This window comes from Galeopterus variegatus, unplaced genomic scaffold, assembly GCF_000696425.1.
Source record: "Galeopterus variegatus unplaced genomic scaffold, G_variegatus-3.0.2 Scaffold431, whole genome shotgun sequence".
NCBI lineage: Eukaryota > Metazoa > Chordata > Mammalia > Dermoptera > Cynocephalidae > Galeopterus > Galeopterus variegatus.
In genome coordinates, this window is record NW_007726542.1 from 467,848 (window position 1) to 477,823 (window position 9,976).

The 9,976-nt window shown below is 38.6% G+C and overlaps 1 protein-coding gene across 1 annotated transcript in view; it reads right to left on the bottom strand.

Moving 5' to 3' along the window:
• Positions 1 to 1,063: 1,063 nt before the first annotated feature.
• The window catches only part of YTHDF2 (YTH domain family, member 2), a 28,646-nt gene continuing 19,733 nt past the window's right edge, over positions 1,064 to 9,976 (bottom strand). Inside the window, exon 5 of the mRNA XM_008568674.1 lies at positions 1,064 to 1,262. Coding sequence (XP_008566896.1) covers positions 1,239 to 1,262 — 24 coding nt within the window. The 3' untranslated portion in view covers positions 1,064 to 1,238. The remainder of the gene's footprint in view (positions 1,263 to 9,976) is intronic.

Genomic DNA, 9,976 nt, shown 5'->3' on the forward strand with positions numbered 1-9,976 from the left:
ATCTAAAACAGCTGGTCAGATTTTTATGGTGTTAGCATAGTGCCTGGCACCTAATAAACACTCAGAGTTCACAGTCAAATATTTGTTGAATAAATGATTTTGAAGTGGCTCTGCCTTCTCTGGAATGTATCCAGAAATAAAGTATTATGAGTATCAGCCCAGACTGATTCACAGAGGTCATGGTTATCCAGCCCTGGAGACAAAGCAAGCCTAAATTATTTCCTGTCAGCACAAATTTTCTAAAATTAATTACTGTCTCACCTCTTAGAACTCCTTACCCTCCAAATCTTCCATAAAATATAGCAGACTCAAATAATAGTAAATGGTACTAGAAGTGATGCTCAACAGGATCTCACGTTTATTGAGAAGTGATTAATGGTAAAAAGAAAGGCAATGCCCTTTCCTCATTGGCTGAACAAGAAACTGAAGAAACATTCACTACACATTTTACAATATTTTTCTCTTCCAAATGCATTTCTGTAAACGAGTTTTTACCACTGTTCTTAGCTTTGAAATCAAATTAATCCTGACTTAATCAGTATAATGTACAAGAACAGAACATTTCTTAGGACTCCTAGTACTTTACTTTGAGTAACAAAGGGTCATAGAAAATGAACCACCCTTAAAGACACAACCCTGGGTAACACTGTTAAATTCTCCTAGACAAAAATTCTTCATAAAAATGTTCTTCCAGTTCGGAAGAGAAAAAAATCGAATTCCCACTTTCTGGGGTGGATGCCCAAAACCTTTGCAACTCAAGTGTTCTCCAAATGCAAATGTCAAAATGGGAGGAGGAAAGGGTTTAAAAATTAGAGAAAACTGTATGCACTTACGGACTTAAAAATCCGAAAAACATACTAAAAAAAAAAAGGGTTTAAAAATTAGAGAAAACTGTATGCACTTACGGACTTAAAAATCCGAAAAACATAGTAAAAAGACAAAAAAACAAAGCATTATGCTCTGAAATCACAACCAAAGCCAAAATAAAAGGGACATTTTTCACCTAAACTACCTAGAGGGATTTTTTTGTTTCCTTTTTCCTTTTTCTTTTTCTTTTTTTTTCCATTTTCCAGTTAAGTCCTATGTCTTTTGTGAAATTCCAATACTTAAACTGCAAGTCTGCAATCGTCTCTGAAGTCAATGAAATTAAGAAAAAAGTCCTAATTTTCTTGAAGGTCATTTTTTCCTCTTAGGATATGCAGATGCAACGGTTGCTGCAGCCTGTGCAGAACTGCCTTTTATTTCCCACGACCTTGACGTTCCTACAGAGTTAAGAAAAAAGTTGAGATAGTTAGTTAAAACTTATCTGAACATGCTTGCTTAAAAATTAAAATTGCACAGAATTAACTGAGAAATTTAATTATTTGTGCTAGATACAACATTCCCCACAATAAAAACTAGCTTTTACTTTATATTATATATGTAAATATATATATATATATTTTTTTTTTCTTTTTTTTTTTTAAGAGGCAGGGTCTTGCTATGTTGCCCACACTAGAAAGCAGTAGCTATTCACAGGTTTGATTCCACTAATTAGCACAGGAGTTTTGACCTGCTCCATTTCCAACCTGGGCCAGATCACTCCTTAATCAACATGGTGGTCCCCCACTCCTGGGAGGTCTCCACATCAATGCCAAACTTAGTGCCAGCACCCAAGTGGCATAGCGCACTCCAGCCCCAAACTCCTGAGCTCAAGCAATCCTCCTGGCCTGCCTCAGCCTCCTGAGTAGCTGGGACTACAGCCAGCGTGCCTGGCTACTTCTTATATTTTAAATCAAAGTATTACACTCAAGCATCCCAATGAATGCAAAATTGTTTTTCTCTGATGTTAAAATTCACTATATGAGTAAACAGATTTGCCTTCATATTATACTTGGTTTAAGCTAATATTTGTCAGTCACCAAAAATATGGGCCTAAAGAAAGTAACTCAAACATATATCAACGGCCTGAAGGGCAGCAGCATACACAGCATTCTGTAAGTTAGACTGACCTAAATTCAAATCCCATACTAGTCCCGATGCCTTGGACATATCCATAGGCTTCAATTTCCTTTTCTGTAAAGTGAGGATCAGTATCTCACAAGACTGTCTTTTTTTTTTTTTTTAAAAAGATGACCAGAAAGGGGATCTTAACCCTTGATTTGGTGTTGTCAGCACCACGCTCACCCAGTGAGTGAACTGGCCATCCCTATACGGGATCCGAACCCATGGCCTTGGTGTTATCAGCACCACACTCTACCGAGTGAGCCACGGGCCGGCCCACAAGACTGTGGAGATTTAAGGAGCTGACATACGGAAAGCTCCTAGTCAATACTGGGTAAGAACACTGCTCTCTTCCCCTATGGAAACTTAAAATTCTACTTAGAAATGGATTTTGAAAACTGACCATAGTACTTCAGTTTCCCCTAAAATAAACCCAAATGCTCATTGTCTTAGTAAGAATCATTCTTTATGGGTCTTTCATAATTTATCCTTAACAGTCTTCCATTTCACCCATTACTTCATGCATAGGATTTTTTAAAAAACATGGCTCAATACACATGGCTTTTAAAAGCAAAAGCAGTAGGTGATCAAGAGCACACAGCCTGAACTTATATATTTGCTCCCATTTACCCTGTGGTAACTAACTACGGTTCTGATATCAGTATGATTCCTACTAAAAAGAAAAGCAACTACAAGTCATGAGCTTCCACGTTCCAGGCACTGTACATTATAATGATCTTCATAACCACTCTGCAAGGACTGTTGTTATTCCTGTTTTAGAGATAAGAAAACTAAAGCTCAAAGAAGTTACTTGTCCAAGGTTATTACCTAGCTAAGACAAAAAAGAACCAAGATTCAAACCTAGGACTATGTGGCTACCACATCTGTGCTCTTTCTACACTATGTCTATACAAATACTTGTTATTACTACATGGATATAAAAACAGTAAATTACTTATTCAGAAAAAGCAATTGTCTTTTTGTGATGTCTCACATCATATATCTGGATTTCAGAGAAACCCACCAATACAATATCTGGGATATTATTTTTAAAAGAAATCGTTTTGAAATTTCAAGTTAAACCAAACAACTCACCATTACACTCCAATTTCTGGAAATCAAATTCAATTTAAGAATAAGAAAATGAAATTCAGTCCCACAAAAAAGAGACTTCCAAGTTTTTCCTGGGCAGCAGTACTGACTTTCCCTCCTCTTTCAACACACTCCCCCAAAGTTTCAATAATGTATATATTGTTTATAAAAGAAAATTGAAGTTTAAAAAAAAAAAAACTCTGGAATTGGCCGAAGTCAAACTTCCAACAGCGCCTTATTTCTCATATCAATTTTAAACTCATCTACCTGGTTTTATCTTACAAAACCTAGATAAATACCATTTATCTAACCTCCCTTCTATTACTGATCAACATATACCACTGGCTTCAGGAAATCAGGAGTGAGGTGCGTTTCTTGATTAATTCTCCTTCTTATTGCTTTTATTATTAAGCTAAGAATGCCTGGCTGTTCCCCTCTGTCCTTCGAGGTACAGTTCAAAACCCCTGCCTTTCTTTGAGACTTCTTTCCACTGCAGCTTTTCAATGTCCTTCTCCTAAATCTGCATTCACAACTGGAAACTAAACTGCATTCTGTCTTGTTTCATGTACAAGCAATTTCCAACTAGATTAAAAGCCCCTAGAAAACAAAGAACAGGCCCTTCCATTAAACTCACTCACAAACTACTTATGACTTTAACAGTGGTTATAACTGGCTAAGACTGACTTTTAAATAAAATTCCACCTATTATCTCTTATTTTAATTAACCACAGAAATACAGATAAAACATTTGCCCCCAAATTTTAACATTAAATTAGAAAAGCAAACTCTCTGGGCCAGCCTGTGGCTCACTCGGGAGAGTGTGGTGCTGATAACATCAAGGCCACAGGTTCGGATCCCATATAGGGATGGCCGGTTGCTCACTGGGTGAGCGTGGTGCTGACAACACCAAGTCAAGGGTTAAGATCCCCTTACTGGTCATCTTTTTTTAAAAAAAAAAAAAAGAAAGAAAAGCAAACTCTATACCACTGCTCTGCCAAATGTGCTTTTCTCTAAGAAACACATTTTATATTGAAGTCCATCAGCATGCTTAATAACATCATTTAAGATATTTAGTCAGGAAAGGGCTGGCCAGTTAGCTCAGTTGGTTACAGCGTGGTGCTGACAACACCAACGTCCATGGTTCAATCCCTGTACCAAAAAAAAGTTTAGTCAAAAAATATTCAAAATAGCACCATGTAATTGTACTATTGCATTGTTTTATTTTCTTAAACACAACGTTTGTTCCTCTTTGTAACGTGCAATGAAGGGCCAGCCCATGGCTCACTCAGGAGAGTGTGGTGCTGAGAGCGCCGAGGCCACGGGTTCGGATCATATATAGGAATGGCCGGTTGGCTCACTGGGTGAGCGTGGTGCTGACAACACCAAGCCAAGGGTTAAGATCCCCTTACCAGTCATCTTTAAAAAAAATAAAATAATAAAAAAATAACGTGCAATGAAAGGCCCGCTAATACCTGTATTCAATTTTGCTTCCAAGTCAAACTATTCCTGAATCTTAACTACACAATACTACTGAGAAGGCAAGTACAAGCTGTGTCCTAAGTTAAACCTATATACCCGAAGGCTTACTTTAAATTATGCAAATTACTACAAATGACATTAACTGCCTTAATCCCCTGATCAACATCAAAAAGCACCACATCAGGCCGGCCCTGTGGTGCACTGGGGAGTGCGCCACTTGGCAGCACAGCAGCGCTCCCGCCGAGGGTTTGGGATCCCATGTGGAGACCGGTTCCCGCTCACTGGCTGAGCGTGGTGCGGGCGCAACACCGAGGGTTGTGATCCCATTGCCGGTCCCCGGTACGGGCGCGACACCGAGGGTTGCGATCCCGTTACCGGTCAGTAAAAAAGACAAAAAGGAAAAAAAAAAAAAAAGGCACCATATCGATACAATTCAGCAAGCCAACTAAAATTATTCTTCTATTTCCAAATGCAGTTTTGATGTGTACACAAAAAATAAGATTATATATCTAGAATTAATCAAGATAACATCCCTCTCCTTGGAGATTATAAAGATACTTAAGCATTCACAAACCATCTTGAAAAGTAAATGAATTTGGAACCAGTAAAATAAATGATTTGCAAGACTTTAAACACTAGATGAGATTTTTTTTTCCTTTATATTTTTATTTTGTCGATATACAATGTGGTTGATTATTATGGCCCACCACCGAAACCTCCCTCCCTCCTCCCTCTCCCCCCTCCCACCCAACAATGTCCTTTCCGTTTGCTTGTTGTAACAACTTCAAAGGATTGTAGTTGTTATATCTTCTTCCCCCTCCCACCCCCAGTTATTTTTTGTGTGTGTGAGTGAATTTATTTATTTTTAGCTCCCACCAATAAGTGAGAACATGTGGTATTTAGTAGATGAGATTTTTGAAAACACTTTAAGAAAAAAATACAGATTGAAAACAGAGTGAGGGGCCGGCCTGTGGCTTACTCCGGAGAGTGTGGTGCTGACAACAAGGCCATGGGTTCGGATGCCATATAGGGATGGCCAGTTAACTCAATGGGTGACGTGGTGCTGACAACACCAAGTCAAGGGTTAAGATCCCCTTACCGGTCATCATTTAAAAAAAAAAAAAGAAAAAGAAAACAGAGTGAGAATCAGTAGGATCATGCTTGAAAGGCCTCCCACTGGCCAAATTTGCGACGTGAGCATTACATAACAATGATAAGTAAACAACTGTCATAGTAATAATATCTAAATCAGGAAAGAATTATCAACAAATGCTAAACTAAAGATTGGTGAGGAACAAGGTATTTATATAGTATCAAACTATTTTCCCACATATTAAAAAGAAAAATATAGGGTTGAACGGTTTGCTCACTTGAGAGAACATGGTGCTGATAACACCAAGGTCAAGGGTTCAGATCCCAGTACCATCCAAATGCCAAAAAAAAAAAAAAAAAACTTTACAATGGAGAACCTGGACAATACTTTACATATGTGATCAGAGTCAACATTATCAATAACGACATAAACAGATATCTTGTACCTCCTAATGTGATGCACTGAGAAGGACACGATGTCACTAGGAACCAGTGAAGATTAAAAGATTTAAGAGACATGAAATGATCCTGGACTAGAACCTGGACCACAAAAAAACTGCTATCAGGGGCCGGCCCGGTGGCGCACTGCTACAGTGCGCCGCTTGGGAAGCGTGGCGGCGCTCCCACCGAGGGTTCGGATCCCACATACAGGCCGGCCGCTCACTGGCTGAGCGAGGAGCGGGGGCAGCGCCGAGGGTTGCGATCCGTTGCCGGGCACGAAAAAAAAAAAAAAAAAAAAAAAAAAAAAACTGCTATCAGACATTAATACAACTGGTATAATCTGAATAAGATCTGTGGATTAGATAACAGTATTGTGTCAATGTCAAACTTGCAGATTTTGATAACTGCACTGTGGTTATATCAGTGCATGTCTTTGTTCTTGAATATTTAGGAAAAAGGACATGCTGTGTAGACCTTAACTCTCAAATAGTTCAGAAAAAAAAAATTACACACACATTCCCAAAAAGAGTGATAAAGTGAATATGGCAAAATGTTACACTGATAAATCTGTGTGAAGAGTATGAGTCTTCGTACTGTTCTTGATGTTTCTCTAAGTTTAAAAGTATTTCACAACTGGCTGGTTAGCTCAATTGATTAGAGAACAGTGTTGGTGACACCGAGGTCAACGGTTCAGGTCCCCATACTGACCGGCTGCCAAAAAAAAAAAAAAAGTATTTCAAAATAAAAATAGAATGCTGGCGGAAGGAAGAAATGAGTTTTCATTTAATTTTTCTGCAAAAAAACTAGATGCAGTAACACTTAAGTTTAACAATCAACAAAACTTTGTTTGTTTCCTCACACCTACACTAAGTCAAACACAAGAGTATTTTGCAAAAACAAAAAAAAGTCTACTCAGCAGCTTTTACAAGTCTTTTGGAATGAAAAAGGATGACACAGAGAAGGTTCTAACACAAGGCCCATTATTTTTAACCACTTTGACATTAAAACCTTTCAGGTTTCTATGAAAAGACTTCTCTAACATAAGGTTTTCTTTCCGGGAACAATTCCACTAAGTGATTTGACAATTTACAGTCAAAGGGTTTCACTTGTAGGTCAATGTACTTATTGATATTTCTAGTCAGACAATCCTACCCTGGTAATACAGAAAAAAAATAAAGGGAGGTAAGGGGAGACAGGAAAAAGACAATGGGTACACAATAAAAGGAGAAGAGAAGGAAGAGCACATAAAAGCAAACGTGGCCCTCCAATGGGTCCAAATCCCAGCCAGGATTGCCCAAAAGGCACAACATACAATTGTGTCTTGTTGGACGTACCACCTTTTATTTATAAAGATACTACCGACTCATAGTTGCAGTGGAAGTGATGTGACAAGTTGATTTTCCTTATGGTGCTATCATGTGGAGCCCACCTGCCACCTAGTGCTAAGAGTCATGTGCAAGGCAGCTGACAGTTTGTAGTCTTGAGAATGTCACAGTGAGATCTGTGGTAGAAGCAGGCTAAAGTGGCTAGTCCAGATTAAGCTCAGGCCATGGGCTGGCTGTCCACAGGTGCAAAGAAGTAAACACATACTCGAGCAGAAAAAAAAAAAAAAAATCAAGTGCAAACACAAAATTAATTACAATGTCTCAGTTAACCAAAATCAGCCCAAATGCTAAAACTATGGGAAAATACATTCCTAGATCTTGAATATATTGATGGTAATAAGCAAAGAATAGAGGAAAACAGCAGAGCAAGATTCTACCATCACAAAATTCCCACTAGGACATTCATTCCTAATCTTTAAATAAAGATAAATACATATAGTAAATCTGCCTATTTGCTTTTCCTCTATTTAGCATCCTTTTTCATTTCTCCTACCATCCCTCCTCTCCCTCTACTTCTAAGTAGGCCATAAAACATAACTGAGGCATATTTATTTGTTGGATTTAATTCTTTTGGGGGGGGGTGGCTGGTCAGTATGGGGATCCGAACCTTTGACCTTGGTGTTACCAACACCACACTCTAACAAAGTGAGCTAACTGACCAGCCCCAGATATAATTTTGTTAACTTTAAAATCTGATATATTTAACCCCCCCCCCCAAATTAAATCAGTACAGCCCTCAGCTAATTTTTTCTTTGCCCCGTGGGCCTTAATAGAAAAGACCACGAAGTTCAGCACTCCTGGATGAAAATAAAGAATCCTTAGACAGGCTAATATGGAAAAATGCAGTATGATTACATTAAAATCACTTTCACTTATATATGACTCTGATGCTGTGGATGAGTACACATATATATGACACACAAATATATATGTATATATGACTAATGCTGTGCACAGACGCTTATCCACAGCAAGAGAACAAATTATTTTTCATCAGTTCAATTTAAAGCAGGGTTGTAATATTTTATTAAAAATATCTACCTTCGGGCCGAGCCCGTGGCGCACTCCGGAGAGTGCGGCGCTGGGAGCGCAGCGACGCTCCCGCCGCGGGTTCGGATCCTATATAGGAATGGCCGGTGCGCTCACTGGCTGAGTGCGGTGTGGCGACACCACACCAAGGGTTGCGATCCCCTTACCGGTCACGAAAAAGACAAAAAAAAAAAATATCTACCTTCTCATCCTGAGTTTTTCTAGGTGCAGAATGGATATTCATTCAGACTGAATTTCTGGGAACTGAACAAATGCATTAATTAAAAACCTTTCCTACTACCTAATTATTTCCCAAGGCTGTTTTAATTAGTAGTTTAACTCCTATACACATTTCACAGAAACCTTTTCAAAAGTAAAAAGCCTGAAAATATTCAGTCCCTGAATAATAAACCTAAATAGTGTTTCATCTTTCTCTACAAGTTCAAATTTTTTTTTTTTCCTTTTTGTCTTTTTTCGTGTCTGGCAACGGATTGCAACCCTCAGTGTTGAGCCCGTACCGGACCAGGACCGGCAACGGGATCGCAACCCTCAGTGTTGCGCCCGCACCTCGCTCAGCCAGTGAGCGGGAACCGGTCTGTATGTGGGATCCAAACCCTCGGCAGGAGCGCCAACGCGCTCCCAAGCGGTGCACTGTAGCAGTGCGCCACCGGGCCGGCCCCTAAATAGTAATTTTTAAAGTGAGAACAAAGGGCAAGATAAATAGGTAGGTTAAGATTTTTCAGTATAACTAAAATTCAAAAACACTATTTCCAAACCAATTGAAAGGTTTGTCAGGCTTGACTATTCTCAGAAGCATTCCTTGGCTCTCCACTAAGAACTACATTTGAACTAAAACTAATTTCACAACAAAACCAATTTCTCAAAACACTTTGGAAATATGGATTTTATTGGTATTATAATTTATACTGAAATATAATTAGACAAATGTTTTTAATAGCTTGTCAAATCCCACCCCTAGCACAAGGATATTCTGCATTTGAAAGGTAAATTTATTGAGAACGAAGCAATCAGGATATGCTTTCCAGCTATCTAATATTTTCTCCTCCAACTCCACCTTCAAAAACTTCCAATCTAACCATCCTCAATACCTCCATTAATACCACTCTAGTCCAAGCTACTGTCATCTCTCACCTAAGCTTTGCCACAGACTCTGATCTCCCTGCTTTCACCCCTGTAACCCCCCCTTCAGTCTATTTCAAGGATTATATCCCAAAAGGGAAACCCAGTAGTACTATTAAATACAATGCCAAAACTTACTGAAGAACTTGATGATCAATCCAAACAAAGGAGTATAGGCGTGTGTGCTTGAGATCATGAATCACAAAAATCATTCATAAAAGACCTGTGTGCAAACACTTCATTTATATATACATTTAATCCTTTTAACCACCCAATGAGGTATTTTTCCTAATTTTTTTTTTTTTTTTTTTTTTTTTTTTTTTTTTTTTTTTTTC